The sequence below is a fragment of the Strigops habroptila genome, chromosome 6, assembly GCF_004027225.2.
Source record: "Strigops habroptila isolate Jane chromosome 6, bStrHab1.2.pri, whole genome shotgun sequence".
Classification (NCBI taxonomy): Eukaryota; Metazoa; Chordata; class Aves; order Psittaciformes; family Psittacidae; genus Strigops; species Strigops habroptila.
The window spans coordinates 3,404,284-3,429,793 of record NC_044282.2 but is presented as its reverse complement, the minus strand read 5'-3'; the positions used below and the strand labels follow the sequence as shown (position 1 = coordinate 3,429,793).

Below are 25,510 nucleotides of genomic sequence, written 5' to 3'. Positions count from 1 at the left end.
AATATTCCCTATGAAAGTATTAACATTTGAATTACTTTATTTCTTATTACTCTGCATTGATTCTTCAGTGGTCTCCCTTAAATGTAATTTCACATGAGAAGAATAAATTCTTTCTAGAAGAATCTACTGCTATTGTCTAAATGCAATGTTAAGATGTCTCAAATTGAGATGCTGTTGCTTTTCTCAAACGATCAGAACGTTCACACGCACACAATTTAACAGCAGTACAGCTCCTTTTATGGTCCACATAATCCTCTCACTACAATTCTCTTGGGAGTCCAAACATGATGACTTTAGGTAAACGCCTACCGAAGAACTGGTATCATTTGAAAAACAGTGTAGCTGTCTGCCTTGAGAGGGAGTCTGAAACTGTATTAGTTTCCTGTACAATTTGAATAGTGAATTGAAAGTCTACCCTTAGTACCCCTGGATCACTTCAGGCAATATATTCTGTGTCAGTATGATTGTAACTAAAGAGAAAAGACAGAAATCAAGTAGTTGTCCTCCTGGTCCAAACACGTCTGTACTACCAAGTTCCAAATTTTACTGCATGCTTTCTCTGCTCTAGATAAGCACATTAATGTGAAGCGATCAAATTCTAAATAGCTGGGCTGAAATACACAGGAAATAGATGAGTTCATTTCCAAACAGATTAGACTTATACAGAAATTTATATGATAACAGCAACAATGCCCCAAAATAGCACTTGTAATAATTAAGAACACTTCCTTTCAAGTAATACCATCTTTAGCTATCATATGATTTAAATTAATAGCAAAAAAGCCAGAACAGGGAAAAAAGTCCTTCTAGGGAGTCACATAATTCCACTATTATCCTATTGGAGTGTCTACAGTCAACTAATATTAAACGTTTATGTGAAAAAAATCCTCTTCTAAATAGAAGTTGAGAGGACATTCATTACAAAATCTATGTTTTAATTAACTTTTTAAAAGAAGGCTTTTTCTCCCTTCATGAAATGCTCTTGATAAATTAATTCTTTAATTAATAAAAGTACTTGTGCATCGTAAGTCTCCAAGGATTCCAGTCTCATGGGATCTACAGTTAATGAAATAATCTAAAAGTTCATTCTGGAAAATCCTCAGAAAAATCTCAGAACACCAATGAACAAATACATAACTAAGAAAACTGGAAAAAGATAATATTCAGACATTTCTGTGATCAACCTTTCTAAAGCATGCAGAGAGAAAAAAATAACCTTAACTCTTCCAATTCCAGATTACCCGATTTTTGGGTTTTAAGATTATACTAATTATTAACGTCTAAAAAACCCACAAACAAATCCTGAAAGACATGAAAATAAACTCTCTCCTCTAAGAGATAGTATTTCTTATTGCAGAAATTCTTCTTATAATTTATATTGTGGCCTCTTGCAATATGGCATAGTTAAAATACACTCAAATAAACAACAAACACTGAAAAAAAAAAAGTCAACTCAGATATGAGACGAATTACGTGGATATCAGCTCAGTCCTTGTCCTACTCATCTTCTGTGGCTTTAAAACTGCTCCCAGTAAACAGAATTATGTTCTCAGCACAGTCACCTTACTCAAAAGGATGACCTTTGCGATGAAAAGATTGTAGTTTTCAGTATAATCTGTACTTCAGGCTTCCAAGCAAAGTTTTGAGGTTTTTTTATTCAAGTGAAATCCTTCAGAGAAGTATTACTCAGTTCTTACTGTAATTTTTCAAGCTAAGAGAAAGAAGCTAATTTTGTTATTTTTTATATATATATATTTATCTTCCCTTAAAGGCTTTATCCTCACAACAATTATGCTTTAACAGATCAAACAGAATTCATTACATAAAAAGATTGTTTATACATTGGGTAATAACCTGTTTTCCTTTACTTAAACACAGGATCACAAATACTTTCAAAACCTACTGCAAACATTTTCAGATGCAGTTCACGTAAAATTAAAGGAACGGATGCACCCACTTAACACAAGTGTACCTTTTGTTTTACTAATACGCAATGCTACAGGTGAAAACCCACTTCAAATTCTGCTCTACGTAACTTAGCCTAACACCTACCATTTTGAACATATTCCAAATTGAACAGGAGAATGGATAGGACCAAAGTGTATTGAAAACTGTTTCAATGAAGTTTAGTCTGTATCACAGCTTATAAAACTATTTTGGAACACATTTGGCTGAAGGTAGAGCAAGAAAACTACACTGAAAGCAGTTCAAAGTGAGACAAGGAACAGAGTATTTTTAGCATTCTTTCTAAAATAGTTATCCTAATGTGATGCCAAAGGAAATGGTTAATTTTCTTGAGAGCCCATATCTTGCAAGCCACTTAAAATGTATATTCTCAAAATAGATGGTTCTCACATACTATGTTTAAGTTTATATACAAAAGCACTGTGATGGCACCACTGCTGAATGCAAAGGACTTCTACAAACAGCCATTAGATTCTTGCAATGTATTCCGCATTGATTTAAGCCTACTCAATGTCAGGTGAGCCCATGCTGTTACTAGCCCTCTCCTTGTCTTTCCCCCCACTTTTTTCTTTTACCAGAGCATTTGGAAAAGACTGAACTATCTCCTCAATATCATTCTCATTTTCTAAGTGGGCTTCCAATCTATCCACTTAAAACCAGAACACAAAACCTACAGGACAAATAAAATTCCTTCCTGTTTACTGTATTACTTTCTATAAGTTCCATAGAGAAACTTCTGTTAATTTACATTACCAGTCAGATATGACCACTGTTTTCATGTCATATACACTTTAAAAAAATGTAAAAGAGAAGCCTTCGCTGTACTGCTGCCAGATGTCACTCCTCCAGTTACTCATGAGACTGATCTAGATGGCAATGACAAAACAAGCCCTCCCTCCCCAGTTAAGCCAAAACAGAGCTATGCTGAAAGGTGGAAAAGCATAATTTCTTTTTGTTTCCCTTTCCCATCCCCAATAACACAACGAAGACTTGTAAACTCACAAAATACAAGAAATTTGGGAACTTACGTCAATAAATCAGGCCATGATTGCCATTCAAAACACTATGCTATAGAGAAAAGTCTGCACAGAAGGATAAGCTTTCAGTAAAAAAGTGTGCAATATTTACCCTCTTAAGCAATTATTTTACTAAATCCTGGTATTAAAAACAGTTACCTAGAAAAGTAACTCTAGGGAGCTACACAATTCAGCACCATGCAGTTCCACGATATTGCTGCAACTTCTTTTACACCAGCATGTGATTTTCCAGTAGATGTCCCAACTCCAGATATTAGGAGAACTCTGGCATCTCAAACCATGAGTCAGTCACAGTCTTCCTAAACTGAGGAAGACAACTCGTCTAGTGTGCTTAAACAGATTAACTTTCTTATCCAAAGACTGGTACAGTTATCTCTAGCTATTGCATCTGGTTGTCTCTGATTCCCCAGCCCTTGCAGCAGAGTTAAGTGAACACCGGAGCAGTGGAGTGGAGCAAGGCCTGAATTCACACCTGTAGATCCACAGACAAATACCTTCACTGTAACACCAATTCCAATCCTCATATAAGATACCTCAGAATCAGACAGCAGTAACATGAAAAAACACTATGCTGCTGGCAATGCCATATCCCAGAACGTAATTATATCTACCATCAGCCAAAAGAATGCATAGAGATATTCATTTGAGGTTAGCCATCATTTTCATTCCTGTTTCAAGGTGTACAAGGGCAACAATATGTATTTGCTCTGAATCTTAGAATAATCTTCCTGAAGGAACTATGGAGATAGTCTCTCACTGGCTTGGAGGAGAATACTGTTTCATACAAACACATTTTTCCTGTACTTAGGCACAATGAACAGGCAGAATTTGGCCCCTGTTTACAGAAGGTATAATGAAGTAAAAACTATTGCATCACAAAAACAATTAAAAAATCCAACTTTTTAATTAGAGATTAAAATCAAATACATTTAGCAGCCTACACACCCACCTAATTATTTCTGAGTAATCTTATCAAATCATCATCTTACATTTTTCTTGCAAATGTTAAGTTTCTACAGTACCATATATAAACAATGCAAGTAGTAGCACGTGTCCCAGGCATTCTTTTGAAGTAAAGAACACTTATTGAATTCATGCTAATCAGGAACGTGCTAATTTATGACAATCTCTAACGTTACATCATAATGGCAGCAGATAAAACTGAAAATGAGCAGGGGATATAGTATCCAGTTGTTTCTTTCTACAATGTAGAGAACAGAAAGTGACTCTTCAGCAAACATCAATAAGCCTGCACAGATATCATCAGCATTCTGAAATCAGATTGGCAATATTATTTACAAGTTCTAGATAGCAGATAAAAAAGATGTAAAGAAAACGCAGACTATGACGCATACTTTGTATTAATAAGAGTTATTTTTCTTCTAGTGCTGCAGATATCCTGAGAAAGTCATTATTAGTTTTGCTAAGCTTACCAGGACTATTTCAAAGCAAACAAACTAAAATAAATTTGAAAAGAAACATATTTTACATTCTATTAAATAAAGTTTGTGGTATTACCCTTCTTCATGAAATACAAAAACTGCAGCCCCTTAGAGTTAGGGATGCACTGAAAGGATGCACTTTTGGGTTTGGTAATATTTTTGCTTCTGCATTAACTTACCCTTCGTGAATCAGAGGAAATGAGGCTTTTAAGCAGGATTTATGCTTATCTATTCGCTAAAAATATGTAGTACAATTAAATTATATTTATTAATGCAGTTAATTTCTATGTGATACAGTTAAATAGAATTTAACTCTACCTGCAACTCTAGAAGTCAGGTATCTAGTGACCTCAGGAGCTCTACTCATGTCTTTAAAAAACATACTTGACTAGGGATAAAAGACTAAGAATGCCAGGAAGGAAAACAAAGCAATTTACTTTGCATCCCACAACTGAAATTCAGCAATGGCTAGTTACTCATAGTTACTTAAACGAAATTAGCCTATTGCTCTACAAATGGAAAGCTGTAAGAAAACATGCTTACAATACCACAAATACTTTTCAGAATCAGCCCTTAACATTTTTGCAATGCATAGTCTTCTCAGCTAAGAAAAAATAACTAGTTCCTGCATGAACTACTGAGTTTGCACATTACCCAGCAGCCTCTGAATGTCAAATCAAGTCTGGACCGAAAACAAACACACACACACACACCCCACACACCCCCCCCCCAAAAAAAAAATCTTGAAACTGCTTGAAGAACATACGTAGTATTTTTCTAACAAACACTTGCATTCAAGGAAATATAAGTATCAGCAACATCATATGCAATATGCTGGGAAAAAAAGTCAGCTTGATATTTCAGGTCTTTACCATGACCGGAATAGCCACTAGTTTGTACCTAGCCTACCTTCTCCATTAAACAGCACCTTCAGCCAGTACTGAATATTCATTTGGAGAAAATATTACCAGAAAATTCCATGATATTGCCAAACAATTCATACATTATTAATCTGAGAAAGGCAGGGTCATCAGCAGACACTAAATCAGGAAACCATTATATAAGAATTTTAATATAGTCTAAAATCAAGAAAGTAACTAGAAAAAGTTAATAGCAGATACACTTATTATTGTATTCTCAGAAATAGAAAGCTATGTCTTTAAAATACATTCCCAAGTTTACTTTCCATTTCGTAGTTCAGAAACTAGATCGGTCAGATATTTCATGAGAACATGAGCATGGTGAAACCAACCTACCACATGTGAGTTTTTGTGCATGCACACTTTTAAGTTTTCAGACAATTTATGAACAAACTACTCTGAGAAACTACTACATTTTTCTACGTATCAGGGATAAGAACATGCACAAATAAGTAAATCCTTTCTAATTAATTTCCAACTGTATGGAAATAAAACAATGGCCTGTAGCAACCTTGCTAACAAAATCTGAATACACTTCCTTGTAAATATATGGCAAAGCTCTTGAGAATAATATTGGTATCATCCATCACAAAGGAAAATATAATGAAAAGTTAAGTCCAACATTAAAGCAACACACTGCAGATCCAGTTGGGCACTGACTTCCACAATGTTGATTTTTCAGTTTCCTTCACCTCCAAGGTTCGCAAAGCTTTCTAGAATGCAATAGCCACCTGCTACTACTTTTACAGCAGTGAATTTTTAGAATGCCCTCTAGAAAGTATCACTATTGTTATACTCTCAGCCTTCAGCCACCATGCAAGTACGCCACCAGAAGTTACAATTGGTTATACAAATATGTGGATATCAAATGTTATGATACTTCGGAGAGCATAAAAAAGATGACTTGGCCATTAAGGATCACCTTCTAGTAGGAGACTCTATCCGAAGAACTATCGCTTGACAAAGAGCTGAAAGCAATCTGTTCTAGACAGATTTTTCTTTGGGTCTTAGGTGGAGGATAGGGAAAAATTAAGCATGGAAAGGAAACTGTTTGCGAAGAACATCATTAGGAGGCAATACTCCCTTTCATTTACAAAGTGGTACCTCATCTGAGGAGAAGTAAAAGACAGAAAACCAATGCAGGCAGGTTCATAAACAGGGACTGTGCCCAGCTTTGGGCTAAGACCACATTTCCAGAACTCTGGATAATCCTGGAGAGAACAGACATCTCTCCAAGGTTCAATCCGCAATGCAAATCACTGCAACTGGTATCTAGGTTTCTTTAAAACTGACTTAATTGCTAACTGCTACACAAACATTTGTTTCTTCAAAAGGACCAAACAACTGTATAAAACGCAGAAAACTGTCTAGTGATATTTTGTAAGTTTGGAACTCTCTAACCATATGCCTCAATAGCCTTGTTCGCATAAAAGCACACAGTTGTTAAATCTTCCTACATGGTTTTTGCACATTTGCATGTGCCAAATTGTTAAGAACTGGTGAAACAGACAGCCCTGGACATACCTTGTCTTCTTTGTGGGATTCCTGGAACTTACCCTGAAAATTATTTGTTTTGGTAAGAAAAGCTGATTTGCAGGAAGACTTTTAATTACAATTGCTGAAGATCCTTTAGACATATCAATAGGCAAAAAAAGATGCAAGTGTTCTTTGTGCTCTTTAGCACAAGAACAACTTTCCAATAAACTACTGTTAAAGGTGCATATAATGTGATATATTCTAGATGTGTATTAAGAGGGCACTGCACTCCAGTGCTTCTTATGCTTTACTGGTGGATAGCAACAATGAGAAGTTTGGTGAAAAAATTCTCAAAATATTTTCTGCTACTAAACACTTTATCACACGAAAAGATCCTCAACATATATTATTAAGTATATTTTATTATTTGGCATATTAGCTGCAGCAGTCTGCTTCCTTTGACCAGCTAGGCTCTGAAAGGATTCCAGAAAGACCTGTATCAACACGTGTCACTGCAACACCCTTCAGCTAATCTGGAAAAAAAAAAACAAACAACAATCAACGAGGCATCACATGCTAGCATAGACAGCTGAAGTATAGACAGTGGCCCTTTATTCAAAACAGAAGACATTAACAGGATAGGAAAAAGGGATGTGATATCTAGAAGCATATGGAGATACGATATGCTGGAATCAATCTTCAGATGAGATACACAGTTTCAAATACTACTTGCTACACAGTTGTAGGAAAACTGCCCCAGCACACCAGAGCAAAGTCCGAGGTCATATGAGCAGGAAAGACTCTTAAGAGAGTTGTTTTTTTAATTTGCCTATGTGTCATTTGGATATTTTTCCTTTGGCTGAGGCGGTAAAAACTGAGGAAACTGAGCCCTAATTGTGAGGAGAAAAGATGAGGAAGGAACCTGTGCAATCAGTTCCTTCATTGGAGCATGCCATAAGGTTGCAGAAAACACCCAAACACAAATTTTCAGGGGTAGAGTTTTAAGGCAATTCTACCACCCGAGTTGAAGCCCGCAAGCAATGTGTCACTGTTCCTTACAACCTCCAGTGAGCAAGAAAGCAAGCTAACAGTGAGGAGCTATGCTCCTGAGAAGCTCTCATTTCATCTGGATCAAAGCAGCATGTTGAGGCCAGTTCTGTAAACAATACCGAGTCACTAGGTTGTGTGACAATAGCAATGTGTAAGTTACACACCCAAGAGAAGCCTTCACTTCTCTGTACATGCTGCTTTCTTAATGCTTTCCCAAGCCACCATCCCCTAGCATTAGTTTCTATAGAACCAACACGATCAGTATCAAGCTACATTGGGACCACAGTGTCTTGCAGACCATACTATGGACCACAAATACCCAAAGTTAATTTAAAAGGTGTTCTATTAAAAAAATGAGTCATGTGAAGAAAGCTTGCTCTCACTGAACTTGGTGTTTCAGCAATGACGATAACAGTTGCATACGAATCCATGAAAGTTTAGTTATTTCACACAGATAAAGATCTATCTACAAAATTAGCAAGGGTTTTTAAAATAGTTGGAAAAGTACGCATGTATGTATACAAAAAAAAAGATGGATCATATATCTTAAAAACACATTTTTTAAAAATTGTAATTATTTTATATTTAATTATTTCAATTTTATATTTAATTATTTCAATTGAATGATCTTTATTAATTAAAATGATTTTTAAATTTACTTGGGTTTTGCTCACTTGCCAAAACCAGGAATGAAGACTAAGGACCTAGGTCTCCTCCTGGGAGGGCAAGATACCTCCCTCCTGTGCATCATGGCTGCTACCTGGTCTCCTGCACGGTCCTCCCAGATCCTCTGGAAATGACAGTAACAGACGGATTGGAGCAACACAAGGGGGGAATCAATTTCCTTCCACCTTATTCATTCATGCTTATTGCTGTGCAGACAGCATTCTTGCTGAACCTGAACTGCTAGACAGGGAATTGATGCTTTACTGCACAGCCCTTGGGCAGAAGAATTGTTTCCACCTCTAAAACCAGGCAGAACTGCATTTAAGCATGCACTCTGCCAACACTTTCTGTCTTGTGGCTCAATAGCTCAGAAATTACAGACAAGCTCTGTGAGGGTGGTGAGGCACTGGAACAGATTGCCCAAAGAAGTGGTAAATGCTCCATCCCCGGCAGTGTTCAAGGCGAGGTTGGACAGAGCCTTGGGTGACATGGTCTAGCGTGAGGCGTCCCTGACGACGGCACGGGAGTTGGAACTAGATGATCTTATGGTCCTTTCCAACCCTAACTATTCTATGATTCTGTTTGAAAGTACAGACAAGCTCAGACTGAAAATAGTTAACAGGACCTCTCTACTTAGGAATTAATTAGATTTGGTTGTTTTAGGATCCACATAATTGAGAAAGTAAAGGCACACTCAGGCCAAATCACTTTTGGCAGAGTCTTTCCTCAGTACTACGTCACACCCTGATTTTGCAATCTATACCCACTGCTGCCAAACAGAGAGTAATGCTTCATTTAATCCACACCCTTGTATAATTTGGCTGAGAGTACTTCCTTTAGCCTGAAGGCACAGCAATAATTACCCTAACATACACCAATTTCAAGTAAATATAAATGGTGTTCTTTTGATAAAGATTTTGGAATCTTCAAAGATTGCTGTTATTGTGCTCTGTATTTAGTGTAATTTTTAGTGAAATATTTTAATTAACCTGCCTAGAAGAAACATGAAAAAGAACATATAATAAAGGAACATGTGTATCTTTGATCTCAGTATAAACAATTCTAGCAAGTTTAACTAGAAAATACAAACTCTTCTGACATTTATAACATCTTATCAATCAGATAGAGGAAAGTGGATAACCAACCTTTTAAAACAGAAGAACTAGACTGTCATTAATGTTAATGGTTTTGCCTCTATGTCTTTACTATTCTGTTGGAACATTTTTGTGGTTAGATGAATCTATTTATACAGTTTTTGTTTTCAAATTAAAAAATAATTTTTACTATTCATTTTATAAATGTAAACATTCGGCTCTTCTATCTTAAAAAGGTCCTGTATTTGTGCCTTGAGCCAAAACTCTGACATTGGTGCTGGTGGCCACAGAGGTCTGAGGAAGTTTTCACCTGCAGAATCAATCACGTAAGCTGCCTGTAAGCTACGGTGAGGGCACACCTGTGTCTTGGTACTCTTAATTTTTATTTACTGCCAAAGTCACCTGCAGGATGAGGGCAGAGATGGCTCTAGCGACTGAACTGAAGGAGTAAGATCAGGGAAGTACATACAAAGGTTGGCTGCAGATGACAACCAAGTCTTCACATCCTATTTTCATTGAAGAAATTGAGACAGCGTTTCTTTAAAATTTAAATGGTATAGCAAAATAGCTTTTAAAAGAACCAGAAAGGCATAAAAAAATTATCTTGTGATAAATGTTTTTATTGTTTTGAAAGAAAATTAACTTTCAGAAAAATATCTTTAAGTTGGTCTTTTTCGTACTTCTATTCTGCTATAAGCAAATAATAATAAAAAAGTTTTCTTTTCTTTCCCTCTTCACTCTTGTATCTTTCCCCTAAGTAAAAATGAGAGATGCAAATATCTTAAAATGAATGATCATTTTCCCCAGGGGAGTTCCCATTCAAATTAGCACACAGACATATATATATGTCACATATATATATATGTCTGTGTGTATATATATATATATAAAAATTAGACCTAATGTTCTTCTGCTTTTGGTAAAAATATTTTTAACTAATTTCGGTGTAGTTATGTGGGTTCACACTTGCTGAAGATCTGATTTGTGGTGTAGCTGGTACTCTGTCTCTAGTCAGTTCCCTTACTCTCTCTTGAAAGCTAAACAGAAAAGCTGGTAATTGGATCTAAAACTTAACTCATTATCATAATTTCTGTGACTATGCAGTGTTTCATAGTTAAAATAAAGCCTTGTAATGAACGTAAAGGTATTATCAATAGGAAAAAATTAAAACCCAGAATAATAGACTAAAAAAAATAGAGACTAAAATAAACCAAGTTTATTTACTTAAAAAGTGTTAATTTTCTGCACTTTCTCATAACAGTTTTCAAATGCTATTGTTATCCAAGTGGGGAGAGTGTTTAAGTAACTCAGTTTCCAAATGGAGGAAAACATACCTACTTCAGCCAATCAGAGATAGAAGCAATTGAGTTCTACAAATTACAGCAAAATGTGATTTTGCTTCTTTTTGACTCTGCAAAGTTGCAGTAAGATACTTGTTATAATAACAAAACCCAATGCATATTTCTATATTTAGAAGTGCAAAAGAAAACCGTCTGCAACATTTTTAATTTTTTAGAGCCACTGTCCCATTAAAATAATTACATGAAAAGGCCACATTTTAAAAAAATTCCATCTCCATAACAATGTTAGAAGAGTTTTCTTGAACAATTTTAAAAGGTTAAATTTCTGAAAAATGTGTTAGGTAGGATCAGTTCTTCAAATATATGACAGAGCAGGAAAATAGCAAACTGCATAAAAACATGGAAACATAACTAAGAAGTGAGAGACAATTATTGGGCATGTATTTCTTCCATCTTAATGCACATTCACTCTTTTCAAACACATGAAAATCTACTATAAGCAGACTGTAGCTTGCAGGAAGCTCAACATTCTGCAAGCACTTTTGTATTCTTAGACCACTTTCTATTTTGGCAGCACCTCTACAGGACATACTAATAATGTTCTGTATTTCTATACAGTTTAAGACTTTAAGAAAACTGATAGTGGAGTACTAATCAAAGATACTTCCGCCCCGGACTGCCTGATCGCATTGAGGACAGTACAACTAACCCATAGTGAAGAGGAAACTTTAATTTCTCCCTCTATAGTAGTAAGGATAAATAGGAAAAGATAAACATATCAGGCCTCCAGGGAAAAAACCTCAAACTAGTAAACCCCTACTAAACAGGCCTCATGATGTCACTTCATTATTTTCTTAATATCAGAAAAAAAAAAAAAGCCCAGCAGACTCACGGATACTAATGAAACTGAGAGACTGCTTTTGTGAGATCATCAAACATCTACATCCTTTTTGTAAGCATTCTTATATGTAAAGTAAGGAAAATTAGTTTCCATCACGACCTATTCCTCCTAGCAGCTAGTATTACATTCAAACCACTTTTAAGTAATAGAGTGCGTACTGAGCCACTATTAGGTATGTATTTGGTACTCTTCACCACAATATGCTCCTGCCCCAATTTTAAGAAGGTGTGGGGCTAAAAAGAAATATCTCGGAGTGACTTAGACATTACAGCAAATTGCTGCACCATTTCCATAGCTCTGATCTGTGTAGCCCTGCAGGCTTAATTGCTTTCCCCATTACAGCAAATCTAAATGAAGCTGTTGGGTGAGCTAATGAGGCAACACGCTTTACAGTTTAACAGGGAACCGATACACCAAAATTGAGAGTTCTTTTCTTATGTTTATATTCTCCACAAGAAGTCTTTTACACACAAACATTTTCTCTTAAAAAAGAAAAATGAATAGGAAGACATTTAACTCCTACTTTAAAATTTTACAGAATACAGTATTTACAGTAATATGCTAGTATTAAAAAAGTATTCAGTGATGTGTGTGCCATTCCATTTGCCTGCGCGGACTCGATCCCAGTAAACAGATTTCTCAAACTGGTGCTCCTCCTGGCACTCCCACTAAACAAAACTGGTCCCCCAAGGTCAGCATTATCTAACTTCAGCACAATAGGGTGAGAAAGCTGGCGATGTTGCTGGCTGCACTACATGCTTTCTCTTAGTTGTCATCTTTGAAAACGCCAGCAACCTGTACCCAAACAGAGCCAGAGATATACTACAAATACTGTATTTCATGTTATACGTGGACTATATAGTACACATACATGCCACCTTCAATTAATATATACTCAGTAATCTTTTTTAATATATCTCCAACATGTTATTACTATTTATTTTCACATTAGAAAACTAAACTATTCTAATAGTTAAAATTAATTAAATTGTTCATTTAATATGTTTTCAATTAAAGTTTGCACAAGTCTTTTTTCCCTTATCAGGTTCTTAGTAAGAGATGAAAAGAATAAGGCCATATTGATCTAGCTTTCTACACACGTTCTTCCTTCAGTGGTAGATTATTATGTCAAAAGCAAGACAAATACTCCCCAAACAAATAAACATTAAAGTCCTCCAGGATTGTAGTAGTACTGAAGACAGATACGATGTTGGGTATGAGTTGGGTAAAAAGCATGATATATAGAAAAAACATAATTAATGATACCAAAATATATTTAGGTTGCAACTTTTGGCAGCGTTTCTGTAGCATCTCAAAAAAAATGAAAATTTTGCTACTTGATATACCTCCTTTTCTGTTTCTAAAGAAAGAATCAAAATAGTATTTTAAGAGCATTTAGTTGCTCTGTAAGTATTTTTGATATCTTTGATATAGAAACCTATTCCACCGTTTGCTTGAGACTAAAAAAAGAAGTTTTAAATAGTCTATCAAATATAACACAGAACTTCAATGCAAAGTCAGTTTTGTTAATCTCTTCAGAGAGTGAGAAGAGTGCTTTTGAAGCTTTCACTTTATATAGGTGGAAAACACCTTTGACTGTCAGTTGTGTTAACGGAGAGAAAATTTCTAATTGTTCTCAACCCTGCCAAAGCAATGTGTTTTTTGTTTTTGAGATTTTTTTAAAGATACAAGAACCATCACGTTTCTAGCACATACGTAATTAATTTTTAAGAGCAAGTTTAATTAACTGGTTTTACTGAAGTCAAAATTTAGTGAAAAGATCTGTGCAGTATTTATACTCAAGCTTCAATCTCCCACATAGTTAACAATTAGGGTCACTGCTAATTACAATTACTTGAAACCTAAAACTTATTTTACAAAACATGTCCTGAACACAGTGGGAGTTACTGAAGAGTCATTGTTGAATAAAGCCTAAAAATGCACGCCATTTCTTTGATAGCATGCCACGGATTTGCAAAACAGTGTCTGAGAGTATAGGAAAGGTGATTTCACTGTCCAAAGATGCTCACAATCTTAAGGAGGGAAGGCAAACAAAACCAGAGGGGATTTTAATGTCTCTCAGAAAATGCGTAATTGAAAGCTAGAGTTTTTGCTCCTTCCTTATTGGTTTAAAAATTAACAACTAGGAAATCGATTATCCTGGAAGAAGGTACAAAGATGAGAACATGGTAAGGAAAAGATAGGAATGTCTAATATTAAGTCCTGGATAATTCTACAATGCGGTGCTGCAGAGTAGACTACAGGATGGGTATGATAAAATCAGCACTGAAGCATGAGCATAAACAGAACTATACAGGACAAGGAAGATAAAACCTCAACTCTGACTATCAAAGATGGGTCTGAGACAAATATTCTTATTACCAAAGAGAAAAAAAAAAAAGAAAAAAGAAAAGAAAGAAGAAAAGAAGTTCAGCAAGCTTAAACATACACAATAATCAAGTAAGAATAAAGTAACCTGCTATAAATACAACACAGAGAAATCTGACTGAGAAATAGGACTGGCCATAAGACTTCATGAATCCAAATTACAAAGGTAAAACTCAAAGGAGATGATTCTGTCCAAAGACACACATCTGGCAAACTTTTCAAATGATTGAAATAGTTATTAGCACAGCTGCTGCTTTACTGAGACAGACACAAAAAACCTGATATGGCAAAATGAGTTACACACTTGAAAAATTCCAACTGACAGGCTATCAGGACGGAGAGGAAAAAAAACCTAAGTTCCATGTCGTCCTCTCAAATTTAAATTAATTTTGTTACATTTTAAGAAATCTGTCTACTGAAGTGTTTTATACATAACACATAAGAAACAATCCATATCTTATACCTGCTTTTGTTAATTACTATTTGTCAAAATTCATTACTTTTTCTTAGTAATTCTAACCATACTCTTGACAAAACTTTACATCTCTTGCACAGCACTCTATGGCATTGATTGGAAAACAATAGATGTTAACCTTGATTTAACAAGACTTTCAACAGTGTCTTTCACAACATTCTCGCAGACAAACTGATAAAGTATGGACTGTGTAAACAGACAGCGCAGCAGACTGCACTGAAAATTAGCTGAGCTGCAGGGATCACAGGTTTGTAACCATTCACATGAAATCCAACTGGAGATCAGTCATTAGTGGTGCACTCCAGGGGTTGATACAGTTTAATGTCTCCATTAATGATCTGGATGATGGGACTGAGTGCACCCTCAGTGAGTCTGCAGATAATAAAGAACTGGGAGGAGTGGCTGATATACCGGACGGACATGCTGCCACTCAGAGAGACATTGACAGGCTGCAAAAATGGGCCAACAAGAATCTTATGGCGTTCAACAAAAGGAAATACGAAGTCCTGCATTCGGGGAGCGATAATCCCATGAACCAGTGCAGGATGAAATACACAAAATATCACTGAAACAGAATACAGAGATTCAGCACCTTTCTCATGCACAGACTGCTCTTTGTGTGAGATTAGTAAAGATCATAGTACCATCAAAGTGGAAAGGCACCTGTGGAAACTATGTACCAAAACTCTTGTGCTTACAGCAGGTTTACCCAGAGCAGGGTGCTCAGGACCATACCTACTTGGGTTTTGCATATCTCTAAGAATGCTACAGAGCAGGTGACAGGTTTGTCAAGAGCAAATGCATCAGAAGAAGTCTCACAATCACAGGCCCGAACTCTCACGGAGGTTTTTAACCACCTCAGTATCTGCTGGTGAGTCAAAAACACAGGCTAAAAGCAATTCAGACTTCTGGAATGTACCAAGGATTTTTTGATGCAGATGCTGGACAGGCTGACCAGGGGGGCTGCACCCTTGAGCATGCTAATGATGAATAAGACAGAATTGACTGGAGACAAAAGCAGTCCTGCCTTAGTGACTATGTGATAACTGATCTCAAGGGAAGTCAGGAAGATAAATAGCAGAACCATGACTGGGCTATCATGAAAGCCTACATACATCTGAAAGTACACACCTGACAAAAAGCCAAAATATACTGTATGTTTGAGAGTATATAGAGCCCATCTGTTAAAATGAACAGGCATGTTTAAAAAGCATAGTAGTGAATATTACTTTTATTTGAAGTATTATGAAATTACAACTATTTCTGCAAATATATCTGGATACAAAAAGATTTATAAGTCAGGAAAGATCTACAGTATTACTGCTACTGCCCATAAATCACAAAGGTCAATACCCCACTTTTCCACCATTTCCTCCCTAATACAAGACCTAAATACTCAAATTTTCTTTTAAAAGAAAGTGATGCATGTATTCACACTACTACACTCTCCATATAAGACACCAGCTAAAGCCTTGTCAAGTTAATATTAATACAGCATGAACATACACCAGTTACATGCTTAAAAAAATTGCTAACAGAGCTTTACACATGCTGCCTGTAGGGACTTCACTCTAATGGGAATTCTGCATTTTGCTTTAAAGAAGCACTAAATACACAGCAAAAGGTGACAGGAAAGTGTGAGAATGAGAAGACTGAATAACCGCCAACATAACCCTCAGGAATATGTAACCATGTGCCAGACAAAAATGAAGGATCTCTGTATTACAGGCAGTTAATAGTGTAACATCCCAATAATGTACAGAAGGTACAGAAGGTACAGAAAAGCATATATATCGTGTATAAGAAACCAACACAGAAAAGAAAGGTTTTGTGCTTCAAACACAATCCATAAATGAACAGTTTTGCTTAAGTACAGATTTTCTATCATTCAAAAGTAAAATTAAACTGGCAGTTAGGAGATATGAACACAAGCACCTATCTTTATAACTTTTATAACCAACAAGGAAAGATGAAATAGATGAGTAAATCTTACTCGTATGTTTCATTGAAAACAACTTTATCATTCTAGAACAACTTGGAAGGTCGTAAAATGATAGAGAAGTAATTTAGGATTTTAAAAGACCTTCTTACAGAAAAATCTATTTCAGTTATGGTCCACTAGCATTTTTTGGTCTTTTTTCCCCTCCTAAAAATCTCCCTTTTCTCATTGCTTTCACTGACTGTTGGAAGACCATTAAAACTACTTCCCTTGCATAAATAATATCCTGTACCTGTGGATCATCTCAAAGTATTAGTCAGTTTTGGAAATGACCACATTGGGAGTGCACGTGAATAGCTGTAAAATATTTCTATACTTGTTCATGATATTTAAGAAGACTCCATCAACACACTTTACTGTGCTTCTGCATAAAGTAAAATTCAAGACAATAAAATGCACTGGTTTGAGCAATATTAGGTATAGCTATTTAAACCAACTTAAAATATTTGCTAATGTTCTTTGAAGGGTTAGTCCACTTATTTTAAATATTCACAATATGTAGGACAGCCTATATATTCTACTGTTTCTGTAAGATATACGCACTTTGGAAATGATACGCATCTGTTGTGTCACAGATGATTATTATTATGGCTCTGAGCTTTTATATTAAGGTAGAAAATGGCAAACCAGAAGTTAATTGGTGTATGACCATTTGCATCGTGAATTAGTGACTAAGAGCAATTCTGAGAGTAGTAGTCAATTTCATGCTAAGGACCTCTCTCCTGCCCCTCAGAAAAAGTAATCATAATTTGATTTGTGAAGAAAATTATCTGTCTTTAGGAAATAATTCTATATAATTATAGAGACTATTTCTATCTTTCTTATCTACATTTTAAATCTCAGACTATTCCTATCTTTACTATCTACATTTTAAATCTCTATTACCTGGTTTTTAGTTCATTATATATTCCACCCTCCCCTTGGACTTGTTTTTACTCCTCTCAAGGATACAAAACAAAAACCACTTCAAAACCAAGGTTTCAATTTTCTGTCTGATTTTACAGGTATCCCAAAAAAGGCATTATCAATTTTATTAATAAATATTGTGATTAGCAATGCATCAAGTATTATTAGCAAATTAAGTATCACAAAAATGCATAATTTTATTGCTTTTTCTCAAAATTTATAAATTTTCTCAAAATTTTCTCAAAATTTATACCTTTTTCTCAAAATCTTTGAATACAAAATCTCTTTAGAAACAAGCCCCTAAAAACAGATTAAACACAACTGCAAATAGACTACCAAGCATTATGGTTCTTAAGTAAACTGCTTTTCTTATTACTGCTTTCTTATATCAGTACATATGCTTTTAAAAATATGATTTTACTGTTTTTCTGTGTCTGTGTTTAGGATACTTAAGCGAGTATTAAAATACCAAAATATTAAATTAAGAAAAGCTGGCACTCTCATACTTTTCTAGGAACTTACAGTGCTAATAAATAAGTGTACAGCTTAAAATAAAAAAAAAAGCCATTACAAGGGAACATATGTATTGGACCTTATCACACTACACGTTACAAACAGTATCACATATAACAACCAGGACACTCCCTGAAAGAAAGCAAAATTTACAAAGGCAGAAAAAATCCTCATGGAAGTTATTACCCATTCTCTACAGAGAGTGAAAAAATAAATAAACTTACCACTTTTAGTAGTGAAAGAATACAGAGGATTCAGTGGAGTGCTCAGAGTGCCAGGCAGTCTTAGCTTGGAGTGTGGTGACAGCGATGATGGCGCAGGAAGCGAGAGATTTGTGCTCGCCTGTAATAGGAAAGACAAATCAGAAAGCGAAGTGTAATTTCCTGGGTTACTTACTGATGCAACAGCTAGAAGAGAAATATTTGCTTACTGTAAGTAATTATTAAATTCCAATTTCAATGATGGAGTTTTTTGTTTGATTGGTTTTGTTTATTTTTAGAATACTTGGGGACACCACTTGGTAAAATTACTGATACAGCTATAAACTGAATTAGACATTTACATATGGACACACTCTCAAGCAGTGCAAACATTGGAACAGAACTGTTTGAACTGGCATCTCATTGCATCTTCCTGTATAAAACTAAAAATATATTTATGTATGGTTATAAACTCATAAATGTAAGATAACGTTTAATTTTTGAGTACTTAAAGTAGACTACATCTACAAAGAGATTACTCAAAATCAGAATGAGAGGGAAAAAAACATAATCTTAAACCAGTCCTAACACAAAGCTGATTTCTGCAAATCAATAAAGCAGACCAAAATAGACCAAAACACCAGACACTTCCTTTATGGAAGCTACAGAAAAAACATCTGCTATCCTAATTTCCACAGAAAAAAAGATAATGTAGTTAAAATGTGGTTTGATATGGAGTTTCTTGATGTACATGGAGCTATCACAAATCAAAAAACTTTCCAAAACTTTACTCTTGACATATTATTATCCACTACAGCCTATGTAAAATCGAACAACCTCAGGGTTTTTTCTTAATCCAATTGAGAATTTTACTGTTTGTTAAACGTATTTTCACTGCTTCAATAATGCAGCCGAAGATGAGGGAAAATAGGCCTTAAAAGATTTAAGCAAATATTCAAGCAAAATAAATTCATATGCTCAAATTTTTGAGAGTTATCTACATAAAACAACATAATTCTTGACCACTTCAAAAGTCAAGCCTAGAATTCAACCTAGAATAAATGCATATGGTCACTAAATCCAACTAAAAGCTCACACTCAGTGGAGCACTTCCTCTGGCCTCAGTAAACTCTAGATCAGGCCCTTCAACTTTAGTTGTGGGCCAAAACAGAACACTGACATTTTGCAGATTTTCAATCTACTGCCTTGTAAATTCTACGTAAAGAAACAAGACAGCTAAACCAAGGTGAATCCATGGATTATTTCTAGAAATTATATAATTTCTATATACTACCATTTCTGTCATTTAATAAATATTAAACAATTCAACAGGTTTCAATAATGCATAATATTTGGGCATTGGCAGGTGTATCGGGATGCAGATAATATAGCACTAAAACTGTGTTGAGTAACTTGACTGGGCCGTAGAGGATATCTGCTACCATCTCCTCTGTATTACAACATCAGACCTTCATCTTAATGTATCTATTCTTTGTGTAGCAGTATGAATTTAATTCTACTGAAAGAAGTAAAAACTGTCTTTTACCAGTTAAGGCCTCCCTCAGCAACTGTATGCAATTACAACAGCTATGCTCCAAAACTGACCAGAAATAAAGCAAGATAGAAAATGAGACCATTCAACATGATTAACAGAAAGCATTAAACCAGCTAGATTTTACTGAAGTGTACAAATTTAACAGAATGTTAGTAAACAGTAGTTGTGAAATGTAAGCAGAACAGAGGCCTGTTTTTCTGAACAGCAAAATAAATCTGCTTTTCTTACATTTACATACGCAAGTGATTAAGTTGCAATAATCTAATGTTTTCTCTGATCCATGCAAATACAGTGTAAAGTCATTAGCTTATATGTTTACTCAAAGACAGAAAAAGAATCTGTTCTGCAAATGTGTCAAGCTCAGCTTTCCAGCATCTCATCTTCTTTTATATACTGTTAACTCTAGGGAGAGCCCTTCTGCAGTAAGACAGATGAGAAGATCTCCCCCCTGCATGAATTTCTGCCTGAGTGCACACTATACCATCAACGGTACAAACGTATGTTTTCCAGTGAAGTATACTAATGGAATTATCTTTCAAATTTCCTACCAAAAAGTTGGTTTCAGACCCTACCAGGGAATGAGGACAGGCTGAATATATCAGACGTTGGAAATCAAACCAAACACACCAGAGCAAACTATTCAGAACACTTTCACAGACACTTCCCTGGTTCAACCTGGAGGGAAACACAAACTATCAGGAGAAATTTCTTGACTGTGGTGCTTGAATGAATAAGAAATGTGGAATTCTGTATATAAATTATTCTTGTACAGTATTTAATTCACTTCTCTTATCTGCTGTATTACCCAAACACTCTCATTATAAATTCCAAACAGCATGCTTTGAAATAAAATGTAATGGCATGTACACTAGAAGACTGAATGCGTGGTCCTGAACATTTAATAAAATCAGCCTTTTTAAAATGCGAAGTAAGTTCTATCTCACAGCCCCTCTTCTCCAAGTCCTTAAAAACAAGATAAAAAAACATTTTAATATCCCTTTTTTATAAAAATTGATGTTTTAAATTTAAGTAGTCTTACAGGAGTGATTAATTCCCCCACTTAATGGCAGTGAAGATTAGCACAGGTGAGCTATACAACACTGCCCATCCAAAGAAAACACAAAATCAGAGTTTTAATGACCTTTCTGCCACCAGCTCTTAAGTATTAGTTAAATTTCTAAAAGGCCCAAAGTGGAAAAGAACCCACAACGTTATAACACAAGAAGGAACGGCTCAGCTAATAAGTGAGGACTAATGATTCAGCAGAACTGTTTCCACTTGAAGTACACCGTCCTATGAAGAATAATTAATTTTCCTACAACACACATAAGACTACCTACAGAACAGAGTGAAGCAATCATTTTTTTTTTGAAATGCATGCTGTGGGAAGGCATTGCTAAATACTTTTACAACGAGTGAAGTTGGCTAAGATAGTCAACCATCAATCTACTTATTTTTCACAACAGGCTCTGCTTGCTTCATACGCAAACCACAGCTTTATCAAAGACACAGTTTACTACTATCCTGAATTGAGTAAAACTCAAGTTATAACATTCATGTAGCTTTTGTAGAAAAAAAGGATACCTACATAATGTTTGCCAAGTCTAAACAAAGCTGATTTGTTTTTTTTTTTGTTAGGGCAGCTCTATGCAAATTATGTAAATCTACATTTTCACTGGAACTAGTTTTCACATTAAAAGTGAATTGCATGAGACAAAAACCAGAATACTGCAAGACTTGACAAGCTGACAATAACAATTTCTCCTTTTTTCCAGAGAATGCAGTTTTATGACCTTCGCAATCAATATAATCAGCATTTCCACAAATACTTCCAAGTCAAATCAAGTTGGCCAGCTCTATACTACCTCTTAGACTTTTAGTTTCAGGCTTCCCTTTTGAAACTTTAGACCTCCAGGACGCTGCTTTTAAAGACAGTTTAAAAATACTATTAAAACATGATTCTGCCTATTTTAAAAGTTGACAATCGAATTTGAATTAGAAACAAATCAGAAATCATAGAATGCTTATACCTTATTGATGCAAACCAAGGTATAAGCTTCTGGATTCTCTCACAGTACCTACTCCTGTAATCAATTCTCTCACAGTATTAAATACACTCAAAGGAGAAAAAAAATAATTCAAACACTTGTAAGTGTATTTCCATATATAGGAAAGAATACTTTTACATTCTATTTGTCTAATATCACACTTAAAACCCTGTGAGTATCAGAATTTTGGTAACCACTTCGATAGCCTTTTAATAACAATTTTCAGAAATAAATCATGAAGTAAAGAATGGAAAAGACAATCAGACTTTTAATAAGTGTTCACATATTAAGAGATGAGGCAGCCAACATATAATTGATTCTAGGACTAGTACTACAGAGTATGTACATATGCTTAACTGCTTAAAGTGCTTAAGTGCTACAAAGGTTTTTTGCCCCCTTGAAATTATAGCATGAATATTTTGACACCTAAAACCCACAATTTCAGAGCTAGGATATTATACCTTTAAAGGAAGATCTTCTCTCCATATCTACATACATCACCTCCTTGTTATACAAAGTTAGAAACAGGTATTTTGAATGTTAGATGGAAGTGAAAATTTAAATACATAAATAGGAACACTGAATGAAAAGCACTTATGAGTTCTTTCAATGACTAGAGATGGGTTAAGTGTTTTCCTATCAAAAATTTCTGTGAATAGAAACATACATTAGCATTAGTTCCTTGAGAAAGAGACAAGTAATAATTGCTGCCAAGATTCACTATCCTGTTATTTCTCTGCATGGTAAAGAAGCCAATTATGCATTCTAGTTTGTGAATTGCTAAGGCTTTAACCCAATATTCAACTTTTGGTTCTAATCGCACATTTTCTGGGCTAACAAGGATGGTAATGTTGCAGAGAAGAAGAAAAAAAAATTTCCTCTATCAGTCGTTAAGGTTCCTGTTTAGGTAGCAAAGAAGAAAAAGAAAAAGGTAAAAAAAACATTGGTTCTAAAGGGATCTGGAAAGGAGGCACTGGTCACAAGACAACCCCCTGAGCTTATACAGGGTCGGAATATTCTCTGTTTCTAATGTGCTTAAACCAAATTTTCATGTAGTCACATTACGTTTTCAAATTACGTATCTAAGTCACAGACCTCCAAACTTTGCACTTATAAGTTAATTTTATATCCATTAGTTACTGCTGGGAAGTTCACACACACTGAACCCAGAAACCCCTATGTTAGTAGATCTGCTGTCCAGAGAGTCCAGCACCTTCGTCTCATAAAACATGACTCCAGGCGTGACCTCAGGCCAGGTTTACTGCCTACGAGGTATGCTGCCAACACAGTTGTCCCAAAATGGTAACCCCATTGTCTGTGACAAAGCACTGGCGTGCAAATATGACCCAAAGACCAGTACAACGCCTACATAGTTTCCAGTTCTCTTATTTTTCCCATCAGACAAATATGTGCAAGATAACACCTGCATTCTCATTTGGCTTTTCATATTCCAACTTGCTACCCTACATGCGGCTTTATTAAAGACTCCTTTCTCTGTTTTCACTTGTCTGTACCCAAATGTATTAGCACATTCTCACGTACACAGCTAGGCGCCAACTTTTCTGAGTCCTACGTCAACAAACACTTTTGTAAATCATTTATGTGAGTATGCATTCTAACAGGCCTTCCAGCAAAACCTGCACTTACCTATATGCATCATTTTTCACATGAAAAAGGGAGTTGCACACTCCCTTTGTACATAAAAACTGTACATGTATACATAAAACTGTATACAACATACAGTTGTGTATGTAAATGCATACACATACAAAACTGTAATTCCCAATGACAAATTAATAGCAATTTGAAGTTTTAGTGTTTATATAACACTGGGCATTCTGGTGATGTCCAGAATCTGATAATGCAAGCAGGCAATACTGCACGCACATGCAAGAAATGATTCTATCTCTGCTTGGAAAGGAGGTATCAGTGTCCCCCAGGTTTCATGTTGGATCACTGAAAAGATGAGTATCGAAAGCCTTCCAAAGAAAAGAAATCTCTCAATTTCTCAGTATTTCACAAAGCCCTGAAAGGACGTACTCATCACTCCTATGTTACAGACATCATTCTGAATGAGGACTCTTTCAACCACCAACCCCTACTGCTTGGAAATCCACATGGCGAGAAAACTCAGATGACCTTTCTCACACCTCCCATATATGTCCATGGGTAGAGGATTTGGAGGATGTGCTGCCCAAACCATTGATCATGAAAAATTCCAATGGCTGAAAGTTATTCTCTCAAACACAGTTCGTTAGGCTTATCACAAGCCTACACACAGTTGTAGGCTTATCTATTTCATCTAGCTACATGGTTCCATGGAACCATGCTAAAACTGAACCGCTGGCTAATCAGGGACTAAACAGTTGCAATGATAAATACTCCCATAAATTCATTATCCCTGACTTCTCCCTCAGATGACAAGACATCCAGAAGAGTAAAAATAATTTCTTCTGGAATGTCTTCCTAGAGTACTTGTCCCAGACACAAGGTTACATGCTCCAGTCTCTCTATATTGTGTTTCTCTGACTAATAAAAAACTTAAATCCCTAAAACATGATGACAGTAGCCACAGCATCCTCAGCAATAACTGCTTTCATCTACTCATCTGCTTCTTTTGTGCTTCACTACTTAATGCAGACAAAGCCTAAAACTACATTAAAAAAATAGTCCATATGCATTCAAAAGTACTTAAAAATGAAACATAAGCACAAACCCAAATGCAGTTCATGTTTTTTGAACAGGATTATAACTGCATAGCACTATTCAGGAATATTCTGCATTGCTGTTGCACGCAAAATTGTGACAAGTTGGGGAATTTCACTTAATTAAATTTATTGCCAATTCCAAAAGTTTTAATTACTGATTCAGGTATTAAGAAACAACACAAATAGTGAAGCAAATACCCTCCCTAAACATTTTCCTCCCTGTCTGTCTCAACTTTTCTTCACTTCTCTCCTTTTTAGTCGCTAGTCTCCTTGTTTTTGCCATCATGTTACACTCAATCCCTTTAGTAAGGCAAAGGGTGGTGCAGGTTAGTGCACAGCAGCTTGCTCTTTTTGCTTCTCCTTGTTTCTTACTCCTTTCAAATGCTTTAGTGCAGGTCGTCCAAAATCCCCTCGGGGATGGATTCCTCCATGGGTTGCAGTAACTTCAGTACCCAGGAGTAACCCAACAGGAGGCTGCAGTACCTTCTCCCGTGATTTCTTTTGTGTGTCCATACCCATGTCCCATCTTTCCCTTCATGCCTACTTCATTATCTCCCCGTAACATCATTTGTGCACCACTTTGTGTCTCCTGCATTCCCTTCATGACTCCTTCTGTCTTCTTTTGTGCCTCCTTACATCCCTCCTCCTGTGTCTCCACTCGTGCCTTCCGGCATGTTTTTCTTTGTGTTTTCTCTTCTGCTCTGGCATCTCCTACCTCTAGTAGCTACAGACCTTTCTTAAATACGTTTTCACAGAGGTGTCATATGCTCTCCTGTTTGGTTTCAATTTCATTTGTACAGTGGGTCCATACTGTCCTTCCTGGAGCTGGCTGGAAACAGCTGTGCTCAGCACAGGGCAGTCCATGA

The 25,510-nt window shown here is 35.8% G+C and overlaps 1 protein-coding gene across 10 annotated transcripts in view; it reads right to left on the bottom strand.

Moving 5' to 3' along the window:
• Positions 1 to 25,510, bottom strand: part of AHI1 (Abelson helper integration site 1) — an 87,571-nt gene that overhangs the window by 27,737 nt on the left and 34,324 nt on the right. For 7 of the 10 annotated variants that reach the window (XR_003991868.1, XR_003991870.1, XM_030489768.1 and 4 more), the window contains exon 19: positions 18,358 to 18,475. Coding sequence is in view for 8 of the 10 variants with exons in the window: in XM_030489768.1 (XP_030345628.1) it covers positions 18,358 to 18,475 (118 nt within the window). In the remaining 2 variants the exon portion in view is untranslated. Of the gene's footprint in view, positions 1 to 6,746; positions 7,374 to 17,873; positions 17,921 to 18,357; positions 18,476 to 25,510 lie in introns of those variants that run through there. The other 3 variants (XM_030489772.1, XM_030489773.1, XM_030489774.1) reach the window with 3 other exon arrangements.